The sequence below is a fragment of the Strix aluco genome, chromosome 14 (assembly GCF_031877795.1).
Source record: "Strix aluco isolate bStrAlu1 chromosome 14, bStrAlu1.hap1, whole genome shotgun sequence".
In the NCBI taxonomy this organism is placed as follows: Eukaryota; Metazoa; Chordata; class Aves; order Strigiformes; family Strigidae; genus Strix; species Strix aluco.
The window spans coordinates 20,189,672-20,214,385 of NC_133944.1; the positions used below are offsets into that span (position 1 = coordinate 20,189,672).

General features: G+C 37.1%; 1 protein-coding gene across 2 annotated transcripts in view; it reads left to right on the plus strand.

The window, feature by feature from the left end:
* Positions 1 to 24,714, plus strand: part of NFATC3 (nuclear factor of activated T cells 3) — a 76,191-nt gene that overhangs the window by 46,438 nt on the left and 5,039 nt on the right. The window contains exons 5-10 of one of the 2 annotated variants that reach the window (XM_074839286.1): positions 675 to 847; positions 1,630 to 1,770; positions 4,136 to 4,191; positions 4,822 to 4,948; positions 6,620 to 7,672; positions 16,588 to 16,689. In XM_074839286.1, the coding sequence (XP_074695387.1) occupies positions 675 to 847; positions 1,630 to 1,770; positions 4,136 to 4,191; positions 4,822 to 4,948; positions 6,620 to 7,672; positions 16,588 to 16,689 (1,652 nt within the window). The remainder of the gene's footprint in view (positions 1 to 674; positions 848 to 1,629; positions 1,771 to 4,135; positions 4,192 to 4,821; positions 4,949 to 6,619; positions 7,673 to 16,587; positions 16,690 to 24,714) is intronic. The other variant, XM_074839287.1, reaches the window with a different exon arrangement.

Consider the following 24,714-nt stretch of genomic DNA (forward strand, 5'->3'; position numbering starts at 1 on the left):
ATAATAGTTTAATCGTTAGTTGTAGCAATGATTAAATGGCTCTATTTTAGCTGGCTGGTCAGCGAACAGAGTAAAGCACAATCATTTGTTTATGTAGCCCATTTATTTTTTACGTAGACTTCTGAAGTCACCTTAAATTTTCTTAGTTGCAAACTTCGTGCTAGTTGCATTGAATGCTATGAACCCACAATGATGTGCAAGATAACACTCCTCACAGCTTATATAAACGTGTTACTTGATTAAAGTGTGTGTGTCTCGTATGGATAATCAATAACTATGTGGAAGGGTAGCTGGAATTTGATGGCTACACTTTTGTCATTCTCTAGTCCTTCCTAAGGCAGAACTAAATATAGGTCTCTTGCTCCTTGTAAATGATGTTTACTATGTACAATAACTTTGAAGGTTAAACAATGTGCAATGACATATAACCTTTAAAGGTTCAAAAAAGCAGCAGCTAGACATTTACAAGACAAAATGTTTCAACAGCGTACCTGCTGCCATTTTTGACACTAACAGATCTTTTAATCTCAGACATTTAAAATAGCATAACATGGGGAGAAAATAGTGTTCTTTATTCTTTAACAGAAGAAAGGTTTACAGAATATACTTTGGCAATAGTTTGATTCATTTTCTTCCATTTCTCTTCTGATCCATCCGTCCTCACCTATCTTCAGTATCGATTGTGCTGGTATTTTGAAACTTCGCAATTCAGATATAGAGCTCCGTAAAGGAGAGACAGATATTGGAAGAAAGAATACCAGAGTGCGACTTGTGTTTCGTGTTCACATCCCACAGCCTAGTGGAAAAGTCTTATCTCTGCAGACTGCTTCCATACCTGTTGAATGCTGTAAGATTGCTTTAACTATACATCATTTATACTCATCTTTTCTGCATGTGTCAGTAGTGTTGTTGTTCTGACAGTGTTTATTGTCAGAATTATATAACAAGTGTGTGTGTAAAAAGCATTGTGTGTAAAGAGCTAGATTATCAAAAATTAATGTATCTTTAAAGATGGTGCTTGCCAAGTGGCAGCCTAAAGGTTTGGAAGAAACAAGGTGTTTTAGGCTTTAAACTTCATACTGCAGTCACACAGCTAGCAGCTATGGTAATTCCTGTATATTATATGAACAGATGCAGCTGATATATCTCAGTGAAAATAAATATTCATTTCAGGAAGAACTAATACCATTTCATTTACAAGAGTCTACACCATTACTTGTCTTTATACAGCATTATCTAACGAACAACTGAACTTCTAGAGAGTTCATTTGTTAAATGCTGGCACTAAGAAATCAAAGCATGACCTTAAACAATCTGAGTTTCTCCTAGAATTCATTTTGTCTATAAAATACTAAAGTCATTTTTAAACCAATATTCCTAAACTAAAAATTTCATTTTCTGTAACAGTAGAGATTGTTGTGATTCATGGCTTCTTGGTGTTTCATTTCTATAATTATATAACTTCAACATAATTTTAAAAACAAAGATAAATCATACACAGATATGATTTATATATGTAAATAGACGGTCATTTGTTTCACCCCTTGTTATTCTAGTTAGGATCATAAAAGAAATGTCACTATGATTAAAATTGTGAGTAGTAATTTTTCCCTTAATATTTTTTTAAAGCTCAGCGATCTGCTCAAGAACTTCCTCAGATTGAGAAGTACAGCATCAATAGTTGCTCAGTAAATGGAGGCCATGAAATGGTGGTGACAGGATCCAATTTTCTTCCAGAATCCAAAATTATATTTTTTGAAAAAGGACAAGGTAAATACTATCTTTTTTTCTTGAAAACAAAACAAAGAACACTATCTGAGCTTGATTTTAGGAAGTAAGGCTGTTTTAAAAAGAAAAGAAAAAGACTTAAGTCACAAGCAGTAATCTGAAACTTCACTTTGGACACCGATCTATATATGCTGGTTGGCAATTATTAATTAAATAGTACTTCTGATCCAGGAAGACAATTACAGGCTAACTAACTGAATTGTGTGTATTTGAAAGATGGTGTTGACAGATCATACCATGTATTTTCTTTCTTATTACAAAAAAATATTAAAAAATGAAAATGGGAATTAATGGCAATGTACTGTTTGGCATGGATGTCATCATGTAACATCTGATTTAATCATTGCATAGGAACTGACTTACTCCTAATGGAATAAATGTTAGTTAGGAAGCACTACTGATTTTTTTTTTCCATATATTTGCATAAGATTTTCTGTAGGAGTTACTGTTAAGGGAGATGCATTTTTTTAAAAAGTCTCAAGATCTGGCTCAGATTTGGTGTGCTGTGTCTGTGCCTCATTTGCACCTGTAAACAGGCAAGTGTGCATGGAGGTAAAACAGTGGCAATAAGCAGTGGGGTGAACAACAGCGACCTTTTGTACATGTATTAAACATCTGTGTGCTTGACAAGCTCGTCAAGTATTGAATTGCCAAGAAATCAGAAATGTTGTAGTCAGTTGTATTACAAGGTGCTCATTCTCTAGAATCCAAGTTCAGCCTTCTAGGCAATGCTTAGTTATGGGTGAGAACTGCAGCAGGCTGACGCTTGTTCATTAGCAGAGTTAAAAATTATATTGCAGGCATGCCTTTCGGTTAAGGTATACTAAAGACATGGTGTTTCCTTCATGCAGTGAAATCTGTAGGAAAATTTAACTGCTTCCTACTGATCTCATGAAATGAAACAAATTATTTTTTGGGAGGGTAGCAGATTAATTTTTGCAGTCTAATATATAGGAAATAGAATCTCAAAGTAAGCAAGAAACTTACAGATTTTGGATGAATATTTCTAAAACATCTTTAAATGTAATGAAAGGTGTATTTTTTTTCCTTAAACCCATGTTCATTCTCTCTTCTATCAGTTTCATAATGATTCAACTCCATAAACTAGAGAATTTAACACCAAAAAAACCCCTATCAAATATTTTCCATTTTTAGTTTACTACAAACAGATATAATGAATGTTTTTCAAGTTTTCTTTGGTTTTGTTTTGTATTATACACAGGTGCACATATACACTCGGGTACATATATGCATATTACTCAAAGATGTTCAATTACTCAGCATTCCTACCTGATTCTGCAGCTCTTCTGGATATACGTCTTGATCTTAATATTTCTGACTTAGACTGAAATGCATGAAAAATGGCTGAAAATTTAGGAGTAGCTGTCTTAATATGTAGAGTTCCTTTTCTTCCCTGATTGTCCCTTTAATGTAGAGAGCATAGAATCTGAACAACTTTAATTATCGTTGCTGTGACTTGAATGCCTGATTTGAACTTTTGGGGAAACAGTAGCAGAAGTAAATCATTAAAAATAGAAGTTTGCAACCAAATCCAGTTCTTCTACATCTTATTATTTCCTTAAATATTTAAGTAAAAGAGTTGGGATTTTTTTTTTTTTTATTAGCAAATACAACATAAGTAGGGGGTTTCTGTAACAAGGTGAACGCCTTTTAAAGAACTACTGCTGCTAGACAACAGGCTTTCTGATATCCTGTACAAAACCCAATAACCAAGCAAACTGAGTGTTAGATTAAGGGTAATGGGTTATACTAGGTCAGAGCAGGGAGAGGTTCACCAAGGTGATTTGCTTCTCTCACAATGCAGACAACTTGTCTGGTATTTGAACTACGGGGTCTTTTGGTTCAGGGAGGGTGTTTGTTTTCAGTGTATAACCTGGGGGTATGTGCATGAAGATATGGCATATGTTATCTCTCGCATGGTGCCTTGTAGGTTAAGTCATCAGCATGTTTGAGTAATCACAAGTGTTAGTAGTAATTTTACTACCTTTCAAAAATGTTTTTAGAAAAATGGGGAAAACATCTCTCTGTACACTTACAGTGCACACTGCCTTCTTTGGAATGAAATGTAACTGTGTAATCGGCAGGTTCTGTTAAAACGCAGAATCCTGCCCAACAGTCAACTTACGGACAACGTCTGTAGTGTTGAAACCTCTAAATCATCTCTCTACTTCAAACTTTGTTTACAATATATCTGTCAGCTGAATGGCCTCTATGACTGAAAATAAAAGCAGTTTTATATTAAGTATGTAAGTATTTTTAAGATTAAGTATTTAAGTGGTTTAGAAAATGCTTTTTGCTTGAATTATTTGTAAATTTCTCTCAACAGATGGACGACCTCAGTGGGAGGTAGAAGGGAAAATAATTAGGGAAAAGTGTCAAGGGGTGAGAAACAATTTTTCTTACTTTAGAAAGCTTTCTGTTTTAAAATGAGAAACTAGACGTCTTCATTGTTATTCTGAAATTTAGACTTCATTTAGTAAAGTAGATCAGTGGCTAATTCAGACAGACAACTGGAGACTTCTAAATTGGCTTAATACTATAGAGTAGCCATTAAGATGATGCTTTGAAGGAACTGCAAATAGTGTGCTGCTTGTGAAAGCAGTGAAAAAAACCTGAAAATTGAAAAAAGAAAACAAGATAAATTTGCTAGGATGACAAATAATTTCCAGTGCATTAAAATTTTTCCTAAAAGCTTAATGATCCAAAATGCAATTCTTTGACTACTAGAGTCTTTTTATGCTCTGGCAGATAAATAAAGCATCCTTTAGATGTGTCTATTTAGTTAAAAGCACTACCTTCAGAACACTTGTGTTTAAAAGAAGAAGAAAGTCTCCAAATAAAAGTTTGCGTATAGTACTGTTTCACTATGTAATATGCATAAACTTGAAGTTTACCAATTTCAAAATTGCATTTTGCTTTAGTTCTGCAATAAGTGTTCTAGTTTTTCAGTAATTAAGAACAGTTTCATTTGCATTTGATACGTAAAACTTTTTTATTTCAACTTTCGTACAGGCAAACATTATACTTGAAGTTCCTCCATACCATAACAAAACCATTACAAATGCAGTTCAGGTGCAGTTCTATCTCTGCAATGGCAAGAGGAAAAAAAGCCAGTCTCAACGTTTTACTTATACACCAGGTATTAAAGAAAAAAATCAAGTTGTGTTTTATTTTGTTTTTTTAAAGTAGACATTTGAAAGTAATCCAGTCTTGTACCTTTGACAGGTAGATAAGAAGAGTAGCTTCAAATTGTTTGTCAAACAACTTACTTAAGCTTGTCTAATTAAAAAGCTGAAATTTAGAGTGATAAGCTACAGCGCTATAATTACAGCCAGGTATTTCTTTGTTACGCTTTTTACAGAATAAATAGATTTAGATACAAGGAAGATAAAATATTTTTCCCCCTTCTAGACACATTGCAGCATGTTGAGAGGAAATAGTTTGTAACTTAGCCAAAAGCAAAAACTGTATGTGTTAACTGTACATGTAGTTAAAACATCTTAATCCCTGCCCTTTGGTGTTGAGGAAGTGGTTACCACTAGATATGCAATGCCTACTCCTTTGCCTGACACTTTCTTTTACAAAATTCATACCCATGTAGAGTAGTCACAATTCACAAGGTCCCAGTGATGGTGCTATAGACCCTGTTAGTACTGTTTGGAGGACTTGAGGTCAGGTATCTGAAGGAGTCTTTAATCTCAGATATGGATATTAATATAAACTTCTTAAAGCTAATGTGTATGCTGACAAAGCCAACTACCATTAGTTTACACTATTTAAAATAAGTTTTGCTCACTTGTGCTTTAAAAGTACCTACTTCATACCTTCGTGTGCCATTTAAGCTATGTTACCTGGGTATTTGGTACGCTAAGTATACATAAATTGTGTTTTCAACCATTCTTAAGAATATCAGCTTCTAAGATAGTTACAAGTTACATCTTAAACTATATTTTTGTTTGAGAAATCCATATTTTAAACTATTTAAATGGTGAAATGAAGTAATGACATTTACTGCTTAAATAAGAAGCAAGTTTAATTATAACTGCAGCTGTTACTGCACAAACATTTAAAAATCCATTTTGTCTATAAAATAAGTTTCTTTAACAGTGTATTGTATAAAGGAGTAATTGAGCAGTTAAGTGTTAGCATTTTTCTGCTATTTGTACTTAAAGTCAGTATCTTTTCATGTGCCTACCAGTAGCTTAAAAAAAAAATCCTGTAACTGAAAGTGTGTCAGTTTGTAACTCTCTGCACTACAAGACCAGTTGTTGCTATCACTGAAATTGGAGGATACGGTGAAAGAGCTGGTGTAATTAAAACAACACCCACTACTCAAACTAATTCAACTGTGTTGGCAGAGTTCAGCTCTCATCTTGATCAGAGGCTAAGGAAAGTGTGAAGCCAGCTAAAAATTTCATTCCCCTTTTCCTGGTGCCTGATACTGAACTCTTGTCTGCCTGTTTTCAGTGGAGCCCAGCAGCAGCCCCTGCCCCCACCCCGATGAGCAGTATCCTTTAGATGTACTGGACTTTCTCTGGCTGGGTTTCAAATGTCTTTAAAAACATACATTGCATAGCAGGGTATTTTAAAGGGAAGGTAACTGCCTTTGAATAAATGCTAGGAGAGTTCTTCTGGCTTTTAAGAGTTAATATAGCAGGAAAAAGTTTTTAAAAAAAAAAGGCAGAGCAAAAGAGGGAAAACTAGAGCAAGGACATTAACAATACTGTTGTGGCTGTTAAACAGCAATTGGTGTACATTTATCACAGGATACAAATGGATTGGAATTGTAATAGTGTTTTACTTTTTCTAGTTATAATGAAGCAAGAGCACAGAGATGAGGTGGATTTGTCTGCTGTTCCATCTTTGGCCCTGCCTCACACAAGCAATGTCCAGGGCCTGCATTCTATCCGAACTCAATTGCCTTCACCAGAGCAAGGGCATCCCCATGACAATTTACTGTCTACATCACCCAGGAGCCTTGTGTGTCCAGTTCAACCACCGTACCCAGCAATGGTGACCTCAGCAGTACCCCACCTGCCACACATGCAAGGTAGAAACCTTAGTCCAAGTGAAGAATGTCATGTTTTGCCTCCTGCTGTGGTTCAGTCTTTTCAGGTAACATCAGCACCTCCCGTGAGGCCTTCTTACCAGCCTATGCAGTCTAACGATGTATACAATGGACAGTCTGGTCTTCCTATGAACTCTGCCTCCAGCCAAGGATTTGATACCATTTCATTTCAGCAAGACACAGCTGTACCTCATTTGATAAATCTCAGCTGCCAAGCTCTACCACCAATGCAGTTTCATGCTTCAAATCCAGGTTCTGTGTCAACATCAAGTACGGCAGGGCACCCGCTAGCCCACCCAGCTCATTCAGGACAGTCATCTGCTCACCTACCGTCAATGGGATACCACTGCCCAAGTGCTGGGCAGGGCTCCATCCCTTCTGCAATGAGTCGGTCCCTTGGGCAGTCTTCTCCCCAGCTGCAGCAAGTCCCATACCATTCTACAAATCCAGCATCCGCCTCATCCCCATCCCCAACTGCTTCCCACCCTCTGGTCCATTCACCCCTGTCTGGACCTTCTTCACCCCAGCTCCAGCCTATGCCTTATCAATCTCCTAGCTCAGGACCTGCCTCCTCTCCCCCACCAACCACTGTCAGTCACTCGGGACAGCACTCCCCTCAAGCACACAGTCCAGCACTGGGAGCCCTTAACGCAGCGTCATCCCTAGTGCACCATACCGTATGCGATTCATCTCCATTTTCACCAGATGGGGCAGCTATTAACATTAAACCGGAACCCGAAGATCGAGAATTGAATTTTCAAACAATAGGACTACAAGACATCACGCTAGATGATGGTAAGTATATACAATATTTTAATACTGGGATATAATCTACATTAAACTACAAAGTGGGTGTGGGAGAGTTGTTTTGTTTAGAACACGCTCCTCTTCACAGAAGTAAATTTGTATCATCAAAATGGAGTCCTATTTTTGTCCAAAGCAATGACTTACTTAAAACTAATGATATCAGCTGTAAATCTGTAGTTATACAATTCAAGTACTTTAGTCTAATTTGCCCATAGACTTTGTTTTCGTTATAAAACAGGGCGTGAGGATTAACTCCTACACATTGACACCTTACATACAAGGAATTAATTTGAAGCCTTTTCTGATTGTCTTGTTGGTATCTTTCAGGAAAAGTCATAATAATATATCTTAAGTTGCATAAATGTAGTTTGGAGTCTTGTTTCTTGGAGTTGTCCCAGTTTTGAAGGGCAGACTAGTTTTTTGAAAATGTATCATATGCATTTTGGCACTGTCTTAGTCTCCTCACAGACATTCTGTAGATAAACTGCCATCATTCAGCACCTCTGCTGACAGTAGCTGTTTGCTTTCTCCTTACCCCTCTGGCTACCTTTTTGAGAAATTCACTTGTTTAACATGAACAGAACAAGGACATTCTAGTGCTAAAGGCCGGGCTATAAAGTTCTCTAAATACCTGGACAGTGTTAATTTACAAAACTTGTCCAACCAAGTGAAAAGAAAGAGGTATCAGATCCTAAATGTCAGCCCATTTGAGGCATAGATGCCAAGCAATTTAAAGAACATGTCATGTTAATAAGATTGGAAGAACAGAAGGCCTGGCCTTGAAAGGCGTGTAAAAGGCGTGTGTTTGGTATCGATGATGGGAATCTTTGTGGTATCTCTTTTCTACAATAGCCGTAACTGTTGTGGGTTTTTTTCTGTTTGCTTGTTTGTTTTAATCATCCTTAGTAATTATTCACTGCATCAGCAGCAGTGTAAAGACTTAAGTGCAGGCCATCTGTTAAATATCCATGTCAGTCCCAGTTTCCTGCATAAGTGGATCTTTGCTATTGTTACCTCCAGTCAGTAGTAAGACAATTTAGTAAGAAATGCCTTTAAATTCACAGCATACTAGGAAGAAAATGAAACTGATAATATAGTTGGGCTTTCAGTTAAATGGCCACCCTAATTAAACAAAGCTCTCTTTTTAGAAACACTGTTTATCAGTCAACCTAACTTTATTTAGAAAGGAAGGATGAGACTGCTTCTATCAAGGACTTGCTGCGGGGAGAAGAGCAAGGCTTTATGAAACAACGCAACAAAAAAAATAGCATTTCCTACTTCAGTACTAGAGGAGTGAGAAAGAAATCTAATATTTCAAGAAGTGTCATGTTAGAACCTACTTTTTCTCATCCTTCTTCCCTCCACCCCCACAAAAAAAGACATAGAAATAAATAAAACACAACTAAATACTGCAGTCAAACTTTTCACAATATAAGCAGAAGTGTTTAGCATTTATGAGCATCTTGGCAGTTCAGAAATTAGAATGAATGCACAGCAAAAAGAAAGCCATTTTTTTCCCTATATCACAAATATTAGTTGCTTTTAGAAACTATTTCCATTGCTTAACACAGTGAAAATACCAAGTTGTTTCTCTGCTGACAAAGACACTGAATCACAGGAGAAGCTGCAAGAGCCACACTTAAAGCATGGCTGCTTGCTGATAGTTTAGAGAAGTATAATCAATATACATATGAGTCAAATGGCCACAGCCTTCTTAATTTCTTTTTTAAAATAATGTTTGCTATAGAAGTTTAAAGAAGATCTGATAACTGGTGATTAACACACTTCCTATATGGAAAATTGAACATGGTTTTAAATGCTAAACTAGCACTTGGCAGCAACAACACCTTTGCAAGCACAGAGAGCACCTTCATTTCAGTTTCATGTTACCGCCATTCGATGATTGCTTGGGGGGTTGGGTTTGGTTGATTTTTTTTTTTTTTCATTTCCAATCTGCAAATACAAATCAGATGTCTAGCCTGAAACCTGCTGTTCCAAAAACCTTGAAGGGCATAGTGACAAGAAACAAGCTGCTCAAATCTCTCAACATGAGTAACTACTTCCTCTGCTTAATCAGCTTTAAATAAAAAAATCATGTTTCACTGGGAACACTTTTTATAATGTATCTAACATATTACTGTGGTTTAAAAAAAAAGTCAAAATTTTTCTTTTGTGTATAATTGCATTTTAGTTTCTGTACAAATAAAGCTAATAGACACAAATAGCAAACCACTTATTCTACATTAACATTATAATAATTAAGGAAAAAATCCAAACATAATTGCATACATAAATTAACGTTGATACACTATGTTTTCCCAGCTACTATATCAAACCTGAAAGCTATACTTAGTTGGAAAATAGGTTTTTAAGGGTTACCAATTAAGGCAAATAAATGTCTCAAAACACGAAGGCAAAGCCAACTGAAAATTTTATAAATCATATCTGAATTACTGACCTTAAATATTTAAGTCAGTAGTCTTAGAAAAAGTAAACAAAAAACTCAACAGACCTCCACAACATAAATAATGTTTGCTTTTAAGTAACATTCACTATTTCAAAATTAGCATACTAGATATTTTCTTTGCCAAGAAAATAAAATATTTTAAGAAATTTTAACAAAACGAGTGTAGTATGGAAGTGCTACCTCATGACAAAATTAGTTCTGGAATTACAAAGCTGTTTAGCCTGACAGAGTATGACTTAAAATTATTTAAGCAAAAACCAACAAAACCCCACAACACAATAAAAAAACCCAAAAAGCTCTGCCTACAAGAAGTGGCAGTCTGGATAGTAGTTACATGAATTCCTTTCAGCAAGACTCCTCAAAGTGAATCTTACTGCCTCTTCAGCCAACATTCAGGCTTTTTCTTCAAAACACACCAAAAAACTCCAAATCTGCTACTTAGTACAGAACTGCAAAGCTGCTTTATCCATCGGTGCTCAAGCCAAGAGCATCTGGATTAGTCTTGATCCAGCATCTCCTGGAAGGTGTAACACATCTGGATTCACCATTTATAGCTTCTCTGCAAAGTCCAATATGCTTGCCAACGACTGGAATAGAGTATCTTTTTTAATTTTGTTGTATTCCTTTGCCCTTTACCAGTTAGAGCAAGCTGGGCTCTGTTCAGACTGAGTGAAAAAGGATTACATAATTTAAAGGCAGAACCTCTACCTCGCTGTCTGCATAATGTACCCTTATTTTACACCCCCCCAAGTTTGTGTGGCTCTTTGGCTTCTTGTTTTTCAACAGGATCTGATTGATGTCTTTAGGCTTTTCTAATCTCTACCTTGAATTTGCCTTTCTGTTTGGCTTCCCCTCTTCCCATCCTTTCTTCCTACAGGAAACACTTTCTAATTCACTTGAAGCAAGGGATCAAAATGCATGAGGACACCTAGATATGAAATTCAAATGATATTACAGAAAACATTTGAAACCTAACATAATTTCAAAGTAATTTGTACTGTATGCTACTACTTAAAAGGTGTTCTGAAAACTAGTACTTTTTTCTGCTTAGGTCTTTGCAATAGTCAATCTGCACAAGCTGGTAAACTTTCGGACTGGAACTACATAAAAGCAGCTTCTTGATCTTTATTTGCCCCCTCTGCTTTTCCTTTCCCCCCTGGGTATGTTGGACCTTCTTTTTCCCTTAGCATATTTCAGCAAGTCTGCTCTCTGCCCAACTCCGCAGGCTGCTAACATTTCCCTGTATAGATGGTGCAATATTTAGGGCTGCAAATTGGCAATGCAGCTGAAATGACAAGAAACAGGCAGTTGGTCATTCCTGTCCTTTCCCATATCCATCATCTATCCTGTGTGCTGTTGTATGCTCATCTAATAAAGGTCCCATTTCTTCCCCACTTGAAAAAAAAGCTAGTCAAAGTTAGACTCAGTCTAATTATGTGATGAGGCCTTGTTAATTTTTTTTTTCCCCACTGTTTTTAAAAAGTGTTCCTAGTGTGTTGGTTTACCTATCCCACTGTCAAGTTTTAGATTTAAATCTATCCTATACTGTTGATGTAAAACTTAATCTCTTCTGGTTTGCACTTTAGGAGTGAGTTTACCTTGGATTTCATGGCTTTCTACAGTGATGATATTTCTAACATGTACAACTCTATTTAACCATTTTTAAGGTATTATGTTAGGCTGTATTCAGCAAGTCAGGATGACCTTCTACTAATCCTCTTACATTTTGTTACTCATTGCATCTCTATTACATAAAGCTGGAGATTAGAAAATCCAGTTTGTGGATTTACTATAAATCATAACTAGAAATCCTCTAACTGTTTTGTGTACATAAAGCAATAAGTATGCTTTGTCAAACATATTCCATGTAGAATTCTAAGCCATTTGCCTTCATTCATTTTAATAGTTCTGTGATAACTCTCTAGTTGATAAATTCTCTTGCTGGGAAGATCAGAGATTATTCTGATCTTTGCTAGAAAATTTGTATGTCTTTTAGAGGTAGCTTTTTACTGTAGCTGCAGTTTAACTTCTGGAGAATCACAGTAGTAACTAATAAATATTGGAGAATGACTGTACTTTTTATATTTAAAACATGCATTAGCAGGTCATTCTTAATTAAGGCAGCATCCTGTCAAACAGAGCACTGAAGCTCTACAGAAACACAAAGAAATACTGCATGTTAGAGTCTAGTTTAGTTATGGAGGAGAGTGGCTCAAAAACCCATCTTTTTGCCAGTGCAAATAAAACTTGAGATGTTCATATCAAACTCCAGGTTTTTTTACTGTCTCCTAAGCACAGAACAAAATGTTGCATCTTGCAGCGTGCCTGACATGGATTTGTGTGACAAGAACTAGCCTACATTGTACATGGAACTCTCCCAATATTCCTGCTGATAAAAGGCATTCTGAAAATTGTACTAGTATAAATTGTTTAGTAAGGTTGTGTTCAAACTCCTCCTTTCTTAGTATTCTGTATATTAAATATATATATTGGCAAGCAGTATGGAGGTAGCAATAAAAAGCAGTTTACAGTTCTAATTATTCTGATAAGTTTATGGGTTTCTGCAGTGAGATGTGGAGGTTGAGTAAGTAAGGTGATAAGGCAGAACCTGAAATGTGTTGGAAGAGAATGGGGATCTACTTCTAGAAATGGGTGTTATGAATGAAATAGAGAAGGATCCAGACCAAGTAGTAGATTAAAAGGCAAAGGTTGGAACAGTAAGGAACGGTGAAGAGAATGTTATCCATCTGGGGCTGTCGGCAGTTAAAGGATGCTATGACCATATCTTCTAGAGGACTCATTCACTGTGTTCATAAAATCTGTGCCAGCAAGGCATCTCATGAGAAGACCAGTTATAGACTGCTATGAGTAAAGAACTTCAGATAAATCCTCAGGTATCTATGACCAGCTAATATATGAAACTTCCTATTTGCATCCCAGAGCTACGGAACACTTTGTAACTAATTCAAAGTAGAGCTAAATGAGTTGCACCACCACAAGAAGATTCCCGTCTAAGAATTAGAAGAGGTTAGAAACTCACTCTGTGAGTGCAAGTGGCACGTTTACATCATGGTGCAGACACTTGCAATCGTAGCAGCAGTGGAAGGACTTGGGCACACCCGCGTAACGCCGGCAAAAAGACACGCAGACACTTTTGCACCACTTTCCACTGTGCAGCGTGTGTCCTCTAGCTCCGAGGTCCATGCTTAATACTTACTACATTAGAGTCATCTGTCTCCTTGTGTGAGAGAATGGGGTAAACATATGACTTAAATGAGTTGGTTTCACTGTGATACATAAATGCAGAGCGTGGTGTCATAACCATGACATGAACAGGGGTATCTGTTACCATGCCTCTGCGGGCACATCCAGTCTGTCTATACAGCTATAAACATAATGGGCACAGGAAAACTAAACTCCTCCTAACATTTCATACAGCCTTATTTTATGAGTTAATTTTAGAAAAAGGTACTTCTTAATAAAGTTAGCACAGAACCTGAAATTACTACCAGTAAGCCTGTCTTATGGCTTGAAATGGTAACCTGCAAGGCAACCCACCACGTCCTTCATAGTCTGCCATTGCAAACATGGCCTGCCACGTGACCCTCTGATCACAGACCAACAGAATCAGCTGGCTGCTCCACAGCAGAAGATGACTGAGGGTTAATTATAGCCTGGCAGCTTTATTTTTTTTTTTTGTTAGGGAAAGTTGACACTGTACTTGCTGGTCATGTGGAGTCAAAACCAGGCTAAATATACTGCACTAACCAATGTACTGTAGCTACAGGGATTCTTCACATAAATGCAGCCGATGGAGTTCTATCTGGGGCTGACAAAAGAAAGCCTCTATCTGAGGAAGCATGCGCTGTACTATCTGTACTGTTCTTAGAGGTTTAGTGATGCTCGTTACCTCTGTAAATAAAGCAATTCACTCATCTGTCCTCTAAAACACATGTATTCATATGTGGATGCAGCAATAGTACCACATCTCAACAGTTGATATGGTCTGCCATACAGTTATATCAAACTTCTTTTTGCAAAGCATACTAAAAACCCTCACTCGGTGCTACTTCAGCCACACTACAAACAATCATGCATTCTAGAATATTTTTGGGGATCTACTCTTCTAAAACCAGTACATCTTCAAGGTTAAGTCCCGTTGCCCATACAACCTACTTCAGTTCAGCAGTAGTGAAGGATACACAGGCTAAACTTTTAATCACGTAGTGCTACAAAAAATGAACTTGCTTGACTCCTGTAGGAGGAGATCCTGATAACCAAATGGTATAACTCCAGCAGCTTTTTGGTCTGTGTGTATCCATAATAGAACTCTAATTTTAACTTGACTTACTGCTTTGACCCAAATCTGGTGCAGATAATTGAGGGTTTAAAGTCGGGTGGTTTTTTTAACCTTTCTTTACTTAAGAGAGGAGCCTAGACAAAGAGGTGGATCATAAAAGTATGAATTTTTGGTCAGTTAAATAGATCTACAGGATGTCCATTTTCTTGATTTCTATTTCAATTTAATAGTGTTAATTTTAGTGTTACATTCTTTGGGTACAAAGCACATTTTAGTATTGCTTAAGGAAGTAGAAACCTTTCTCAAATGTTTATGAAATTGAGGTAGAAAGCTATTTTTAATGTATGTTTATCTGGTACCTTGAGTTCTATCTAACTTCAGTGTGCGTTGAACAAAATCTTTATGCTATATTGCACACTTTAAAAGGCTGTTGCTTTATTTACCACATTTCACAAACAACAAATATTGTGTGCCTGAGGCAAGTGCATGCTTCATTCCAGAAGGTGCTGGCTGGAAACATGTTACATGTGCTACGCATGACACGTTTTGTCAGGGATTTATAAAAGCAAAAACTCGATACTGTCAGCAGCTTTGTTAGAACATGCAAGAGCCTCAGAATCCCTCTATGTATGAAATTAATTAGAAAAATTTCTCATAATCATAATTCTCTGCTAAAGTGACAGATTCCTTATTGTATAAGCTATGCAGGGTTTATGGTGCAGAGACTGTTGCTAATTAACGCCACTGTTCTCTCTGGAGGCTTTTTGTCAGTGTGTTTGTTGTGTGCTCCTCAAAGCCTGAGCTTTAAAGAGGATTGCTGGTAAAAGTTTATTTCATCCCAAGGTAGTTTTCTGCCCATCTCCTTGGATTGATTAGATCTTTATTTAAATGTCACTTTCTTGCTGATTCTACCATAGTTGGTGGGAAAAAGTGTTCTTTTCTTAATCTATTATTTGACAAGAATTTGTCCTTCATCTATTCCTTTCCTTCAGAATGGCAGTGGACATTTTCATTGAAACCAAGATAATGCTTTCTGCTTCCTGTTTAAATACATGTAACTTTATGCTTTAAACAATTAAGCATAAGAAGTCATCCAAAATAGTAATTTGAACTACTTGAGTTTCAGGAGGAAGTAAGAATAGGCTCTTTCATTCTCCCAGGAGTCATCCCTGAGCAGGGCTTAAGTATCATGCTGGCAAAGCAAATGTGTGGCTCTATCCAGAAGGCACAAATCAGCCAGTTTCCAGTGTAATTTTGTTAATTGTATTAAAGTCCAATTTACTAAACTCGCAGCTCTGTCTTCAGCAGGAGAAAAAACCAAACCCAACCCCATATACTGTTGTAAGTTCTGTACAGTCACTAATCACAACTGAATAAACATGCACTTGTTGGTTAAAGTAATAAATACACTATTCTATGTTCATTTTTCCTCCAGGAAAACCAGTTCAGTGGAACACAGTTCTCCACTTCCTCCTTGGTTTCTTACACTGCCTTGGTCTGATAGAGCCATCTATACCAGGACAGTATTTAGTGTTCTGACACTTCAAACTGTGTGTGGCCTGACTGCAGATCAGTACCTTGGGCAAAATGTGCAGATAGTTTGGCAAGGAAAGGGGAAGCTAACATCTGTTTACAGCAACAGCTTCCTTTGTTTAAAGGAGAGGAAAAATAAAAATAAAAGTTTTACTTACTAGTACTCTTTTGCCTACCTTGTTCAGTGGAGGTGCTGTCAACAGACGTAAGCACTTTTAATTTGATCACAGTAAGTAAAGCAGATGGAGAAAATTGGAGGAATGTTCTAAACTAACACAAGTACTAAAATTAAATTTATGTAGTGTAAAATTCGTGATGATACAACTAGGCAGACATCCAAAAATATTAACCATTACCTTTATGGCTCTGGCTGCGAACCGAAAAGTAACTAAATATACAAGATAAGTGATATTGTTTTTAATAGGCACTCTGATAATTTATAAATAGTCACTTATGTCAACATATGTAGTAGTTGTGAATGAAACTGGGTATTTAAAGTTAGTGCTATTAAAAGAAAACTGAAAGTCACTTCCTGGTTGAGTGAACTGTAACTTCTTGGTTTAGTCCAGTCAGTAGTTATGTCTGTCTTCTTCTCTGACACAGACAGTTTTATCTCTGACCTGGAATACCAGCCATCAGGTTCAACAGAGAAATGGACTCAACATTCAGCACTCATGTCCAACTCCTATGTGGAAAATCTAGAGGGTGAGTCTGCTTACTGAAACGCTTCAATGTTTGAAATTGGAGCACGAAGGAAAGGGGGAAGTGTTTTAAGTCTTAACATCTACAGGTGAAAAGTGCTATGTAATACTGAAGTACTGCTATAATTGGACACCTGTGTATTCTGAAATAATTGGAAATTCAGAAGTTGTGAACCAGGTGTACACTCATTCAGTAAAAACCTCCACTTAAAGTATATATAGCTGCCACAGAACTTCCTGAGTGCTGTAGGATCCAGTAGAACAACAGAGGAGGATATGAAAATCTTAAGCCAAATATGAGCAAGGTTGTAGAGTGGCCAGATCAGTTAACTATGAGAAATTTAGAATGTTCTTCCTTTTTTAAAAAAGATGAAGCATTGTCAATTTAAATAGATAGAATCCAGTGGTGTACACTACCAAGCTAAGGATTAGGAATACAGATTCATAAATAGATTTCTAGTTGAATGTGCATTGTAATTGGGAAAGATCGTCTGGATTTATTTTAAGATGCTTTCAGCTTCTATTTCACATACAATAATTACGCACTATGACTTTTTAAAATAGTAACTATATTAGAAATTGACTCATGGTATATTGGTTGTGTTTGTGTTTATACTCATTCTTAAGTGTTTTTCACTTGATTACAAACATGCCTAAAATGCCAAAGAACTATACTGTCTATTTTTTGTCAATATATATACACACACATATATTTCAACACATATAACACGTTTTACTTTCCCCATAGATTTTTGAAGGGGGATACCTGTAAGCGTACAGTAGATTTGGGATTGTTAACAGTGAAGTAACCAAGCTCTGTGTATAGCCTTAATAAAACTCACACAATTGATGTGTAGACTGATCTTAAATTTGCCCATGAGACTAAAATAAATTCACGATGTTGGTCTTTTACCATCTTTCAAAAAATTGACTTAGTTCTGCTCTCCTTACCTTACTAGTAAATTTTTGCTATGTAAGTAGCTACTATTCAGAATGGTAAAAGTAGGAAAAGAACTCTGTACACTAAATTGACATTTCTATATCTTGAAACAGCAAATTGATTAGTAAAATACCAGTTATGGCTCAGATTATTTCTGTGTTCTAGTCTATATCCTGTGCAACTCAGAATCTCGTAGGTACAGAATAACTGTTGAAGATCAGAAGTTCTTGAAAAATGAAAAATCAGTAATAACATAACCCCCAAATATCAGTATCATCAACTAAAGAGTGACACACAGATTGGCAAACCCCAGACAGAATTATGAAACACATGCCAACAGGTCCCTTTTAAAAAGGGCACACAAACAGAAAACCAGACCCAGAGAGAAATACTCTTACACACAAATGCTAGCATCTGAGAAATACAAGTGAGAAACATGGCATTTTTTAAAATTTAAAATAATGGGTATTTTAGGTCTTGGATGTAAGAAAGATAGTCAGTGTGGTACTAATGAGAGAAAAATGTTTACACAGGGAAGTTAGTAGAATGGTTCTGTACCTTGAAGAATGCTTATGTCAACTCAGACAAGGTAACTGTACTAGTAGTACAGAATGCTTACAGATCTAACTTTCAGGCCTAAAATAGGAAGAGCATAGCTTCTAAATTATACTGCTGAACAGGAGAGCAACCATAACTCTAGTGTGCTGCAGGAGATCAGACAATCTGTAAAGGCAGGAAATACACTAATGGAATACTTGAGTCATCCTTTATAGAATGGGTACGTGTGATGACTGCTTCATGGAGCACTAAGTCATGAGAAGAACCCACAAGGGCAAACATCTCTTTATTTGGTCCAAAGGACCGTACAGGAACTGCTTCAAAAAAAAAAAAAAAAATTTAAAAAAAATCTTTCTTCATATGTAGCAGTTTCAGCACTACAGGCTATGACAAACTTCAAAAGGGGAACTGTAGGAAAACAATAAAACAAGAAAAAATAGGTGGTCAAGGATAAAATAGTTGCAAGCAGCCTGCAAACTATTTATGAAGCTTCAGATTAAGTGTACAACTACACTGCAGTGAGACTACAGGCTGCTTCCAAATGCAGAAAACAGGAAAAAACCTGAAAATTACTAGGTTAAATGTGAAACCTGGCCAACAGATGACAAATCAGGAATTCAGTTAAAATTAGATAAATGAACTTAGAAAGTTTTTTGTATTAATGCTCATAGTTGAGGAACTAGAGATTTTCATGCCAAAGCCCTTTGAAAAAGGGAGATGCTGTGGGACCTCTCTCAAGTAAAAAGGTTTCAGAACAAACAGATAAACAGACAGTGGCAATCGCCTCAACTAGGTGACATGCCAGACAACAGCTCTAAAAGAGTAAGCATCAGCTGAACTATCAACTGTGGTGTATAACCTCTTGCTTAAATCTGATTTGGAGCCAGGGCACTGGAAGTTAGTAAATATGACACTGCTGCTGCTCAGCTATTCAGAGTAGTGAAAACCAAAAACTGTCTAGAAACCTCTATAGGAAGACCTTGTGATTAAAGAAAATGAATTAAAGGAGTGGAAATTAGGGAAAGGGAAGGAAAAAAACCCTGCCCTAATTGCATACATACAGTAACAAGCTCTCCGAACTATTCTCATTTAAAGCCATCTTGAATTTAAAATGGATAATTCCATGAAAACTTGCTCGGTAGTGTTAAAAGTAGTCTTAAAAGGGTGGATAAATCCTATGAGTATTTAGGAAACCAGCAGAGAATGAAGAAATGCTACCATATAGTTCTGTTATGTGCCCACACCTTGTCCCTGATGTCACAAAAGCATCAGATGCCTAAGTGTTGTTTTGTGGGGTGTTTTGGTTAAGGACAACTAGTATGACCAACAAGTTGGAACAGAAGTTACGTTGAATCAGCTAGGACTCTCCAGGCAGAAAAACAAATTAGGAGACCATGCTAAGTATAATAGAATGAATGGGTGGCATGGAAAAGGTAATGGACAGTACTTCTTGGGAGTGATGATAATAAGTGTCCACCAAGTAATCATGCTGGAGGTTCAACACACATAAAAAGCATTGTGACAGCTATATGTAGTTAAGCTTTGGAACTTACTGTTTCAGACTGCTGCAGATGACAATTTTGCACAGACCTTACAGACCCCAGGGAGAAAAAACCACATGAGACCATTCAGCACAAAAGATACTGCCTCTGGCTTGGGTTTGTAATCTGAACTGGTTGGTTTGTAGTTCTCCATAGAAGTTTTCAGGCAGTATTTTTGACCTACAAAAACCTAAAATGCTTGGTAACTGTCTATTAGAGAGATTCACTTGTCCTGTAGAAAGTATAGATGCTGATTATAGATTACCAGCTTCCTGCAAGGGAAAAAAGTCACTTGCACTATTCCCAGAAAGGCCTTTAGGTTCAGGAATTGCTTATGCTTACTTTGTGCTCTAGTACAAAATATTTGACTCTTGGCATTCACAGAGATAGGGGGAATTAAGTACAGAGCAATTTTGAAGTATGCTAGTATTTGTTTATCATTTGATTTAAAAAGATAATGCCTTTACTTCTGATGTTAGAATTTCAAACACCTATCCTGGAGATCATGCTACATCTAAATGTGGTTTTATTCTAATATAAAATACTGAGTAAGGTGGTACAGGTGCACAAGTTGGCTGACAAATGATGAATTGGTCTCACTGACAGGTTAATTTAAGGTGACATTGTAGAATTGATTAAACAAACCAGTGGGGAAAAAAGCATAGATCTTACAAACACATCAAAGCACCAGTTCCTCTTTTAAGAACTTGTTACTCCAAATTCGGGGGGTTTTTTTACTTTATCCAAAACACTCAGCAACTTATTATTAAAAGCACCAGCTTTCATGATACTGTCATGCTTCATAACACAAGAGCCAGCCAACATAGGTAGCTTTTTGTAGGTGAGAATTTCTCCTGAGAGGTTGGTCAGTACTGCTGACAGGACTCAGCCCCGTTGGAACAGCTGATGATGCGGTTACTTCCCCTAGGTCTACGTGTCACCTGCTGCACAAATGGCTGAGCTGTTCAACCTAATTTTAGTTTATCTTAAAACTCTGGCTTGCAAATTGCAACAGTTTTAAGACCTCTTCATGAACAGTCTGGCTGTCGATGCAGCAAACAGCTGGAGCAGTAACTTTATCAGCTGTCCCACTGCAAGTCTTCAATGACCAAGCAGCAAAGCCTCAGCCTAAAAGATAAGGGCAGGGAGTGGGGGGAAGAGGCCTCCATGGAGCTGTGGCCCAGTTTTGTCAGCCTTGGTGGCTCGGCTGTCTTTCATGTGTGCAGTCAGTAGGGACTTAAAAAAGCAAAGAGAACACTATGTGAAATCAAAACAGTGAGAACGACCCAGTAAAACAGAATAGGTGGTTGCTCTTGTTTTACAAGCTTGACAACAGATCCAAAATCAGAGCTAGTTATCTTCTACTCTGTTCCTCTGGTACTGATGTTAGTATGCTGCTTAATTTTCTGAAATCTTCATCAGCCTCCAGATGACTTTCAGTGCTTTTTCAAGGCAGCATGTTCATGCTTTTTTGATGCAGCACAGAGGGGGAAAAACAAAATCAAAAAACCCACTTTGGAATACAACACTACAGTATTACCAGTATTGACAGGTCCAAATCTAATCTGTCTGTAGGAGAAGGTTTTCTCACCAGTGTTCTGTTCTGCACAATCTATTTTTAACTATTAGTATAAATTTACCAGCCAGCTTACACTATGTATAAATACTAGGGAAGAAAAAGGTGAAACTATTGCAACTAAAGTAACAGCTGAAATTCTGAAATCTGGGATAACTGTCAAAGATGTCAATTAAATAGACATAGGAAAGTTGTTAAAATAATTCCCATTTCACAGCCTGATTTGAGGAAAAAAAAAAAAAGCTGCATTTCGATCCATGCCATATCTGACAAACAAGATTTCAAAATCTAGTTACCACTTTTGTAGTAGAGGAATCTGCCACATTTCTATAGTGTGGTGTGTGCCACCCCTCCCTTCTGATCTCATCCAGTCATTATTTCCAGATTAGCAACCTGGATTGCTGGCACATAAAACATTTGATAACACTTTCGATGTTACCCACTCAGTTGACACTGATCATCCCAAACAATTTCAGGTGATCACTAGGTACTAAATACTAGCTAGACCTTTGTAATTATTTAGTACATAATATATTTCTGGTTCCTTCTCTTGACAGTTAAGGCCCAGGGTATGGGATCAGTGATCAGAACCCCTGGCACCAAACATACCAACTTGGGGGTGGGAAGAAAGTAGGAGATTGACAGTCAAGGTCCTACTCATCCAACTGTTCACTTCTATCTTAAATCTCATGAGATTGGTTCTCTTCAAAGAGGCAACAGAAGTGTAAACTGCACAACACCAATGAATGTGGCAGACAGACCATGGAGAACCTTAACATACTTGAGATCTCTGTTACTGAATTCCAAACAAGCTCTGCAGCCTTTCCCTAGAAACTTGTGCCAAAAAAAGAAAGGAAATGTTTTTTAAAAATAAGTGTATTAAAAAAGCCATGCATCTTGGTTTCCCAGTATCTAGCTGATAACTGAATGGCTTTTAAGGTTAAGCAAAAGGGTATATGAAATCTTTCTAGCTATGTTTCTAGGACAGCGTAGCTCATGCATCCCACAGTCAAAAATAGGAAAGGTGGGATAAAGTGTTCTTCTGCAAGTATAGAAAAGGAAGTTTTCTTTTGTCTGTAAAGCATCATCAGTATAGCCCGAGCTCTGTCCTTTCTCAGGACTGTTGAAATTGACTTCCTCTCCCAATTTGACACCTAAGAACTTGGATTTTGCTAGACAACATTACAGAAAACCTGTGTTCATGCTCATGAATTAAGTTTTCAGTTTTAATCACAGACCACTAAATGTTCTGTGATTGACCCTGTGTGGAAGAAGGTAATGTGTCCTGCATTCAAATACTAACCTTTGGATTTCTATTTTAGTCTTTAAACTAATACAATTTTCTCCATCACAAGTTAATATAAAAAGGAAAATGCTGTGTGATTTCACCATCAGTCTTGTACATTTCTATGCAGGATTTTAACTCTTCTTACTGACTACATGACTTACATTTTAAACTAATTTAATTTATACGAGTCGCCTGTCAGAAAGAGAAGTTAATTATAATGATGCTGGTAAACACAGGATGTCCTTCATATAAAGCCAAATGCTTTTCCAATTTAGATACATGCAGGCATCTCATTATTTGCTGCCGAGTTGTACATCTCTTCAGTCAGCTGTTCCAAAGGTCTTCCAGGCTGCCTACCTTTGATAAATATTCAAGTTTCTTTACAATGTTTTTTTCAGGCTTTAAAAGACCAGCCTTCTCTAGAAAAGCTGCTTTCCTGGTTTAAACACCCACTCCTCCACCCGCTAGCCTGCATGCTGGACGGGTACTCCCCACTGTCCCTTCCGCTGCCTGTTGGGCACAACCCAGCCAGCAGCAGCCCCGGGCCTCGCTGGGCCTGACCACGTCACCCCAACACCGCCCCGCCCAGCTGCCTCAAACCTGGCAGCCAGGCTACTGCACCGCAAGAGGTTAGCGTGCTTTCATCTCAGCTGCTGCCTTCTGCAGGCTCTGCTTGCTTTGAAGCATTTTTACCATCATCTGTACATAATCTAAACCAATGTATAGTCTTCCAGAGTCTGCAGGCTTTCCCTATCCATTTTTTGCCTACAGACTTCCAGACAGCTGAAATGGGCACACTTGGAAGGTATAAAATAGGAAGATGTGTTAGTCAAGAGGCTATGGTCAGTGGAAAAGTGAAAACACACCTTTGCCAGACACAGCAGAAAAAGGAATCTGGCCTTTTATTTAGGCCTGCCCAGTGCTCTGACAAAACACTGATTTAGATACTACTTTTAAAAAAAAAAAAAAAAAAAGCACACTTGATTGGGTTTAAAAATTAGCAATCCTAACAAAATTACTGTGCCAAGTAAAATTACTCCACTAGCATTTTCTGTTGGGAAGAAGACAAGGTACTGAATTTCCCTTAGAAGTGGTAGATGTTTCTAATGTAAATCCATATAAACCAGATAAATCTGTATTGGCCACGTGCTAAAAATGTTGCCAAAAACATTCTCCAGCAGCAAAATGAAAGGTTATGACAGCCATAGCACTGAGCTATATAACAGCTTCTTGTAAACAAGTTGATGATTATTTAAAAAAACCCAAACCAACATAAACTCACCTGCAACTTAAATTTAATACTCTACATAATGAATTATGCAGAACTTTGGCAAATAAAACACCGCATGACCAGCTATTGTATTCACAGTGTAATGTGATTTAAGGAAAATTTACTGCCACATGGCTACATGCTATTCAGTTAAACACCTTTGCCTGTGGGAACTACAAAACATTGCAACAATGTAGACCAGTTTGTTCTGATGTTGGCAGTACAGTTAGACATCTATCAAAACTTAAAGGAAGTAACCATCTAATAATTTCAAAATATAAAGGGTATTTAGCTATGTTGCTTTTTATGGTACCGCTCATCAAAGTTTTAGTAGTACTGAACAGCTGCAGTATTTGATTTGCACAAAGCAACTGTTCCATAGCACACAGTAGATAATAGCTGTTAGGGGTCCTGTAGTTAGAACAAGCTGATGAGTGTCCTGACAAACTGATGGAGCATAGTTCTGAGCAGTGAACATCTACATTTCAGTTAAAAAAAAAAAAAGTCTTGTTTTTTAACAGCTGTTTACTTAGGCATTGTGTTGGCATAATAAAAATACTTGAAAAAGTATCCTACCTGCAGTCACAATTTTCAGTGTCATAGTACCAGTTAAATTCCTTGAATTAAAGATTTTTTTTTTAAGCCAAATAAACTGCAAGTCTTGTAATCCTGGAGGGAACTGGTTCTTATGTAGCTCATCTGAACTGTTTTAACCTTTGGGCTGCAATAATGTGTATTTTTAACAAGCTGTCCTTGCATGCATGCAAGAGAATACCATTGCCATTGATTGCCTTTTAGATAACAGGCACCTCCTCCATGGTTACATACGGGTATATGACATACGGTGATTTTAAAG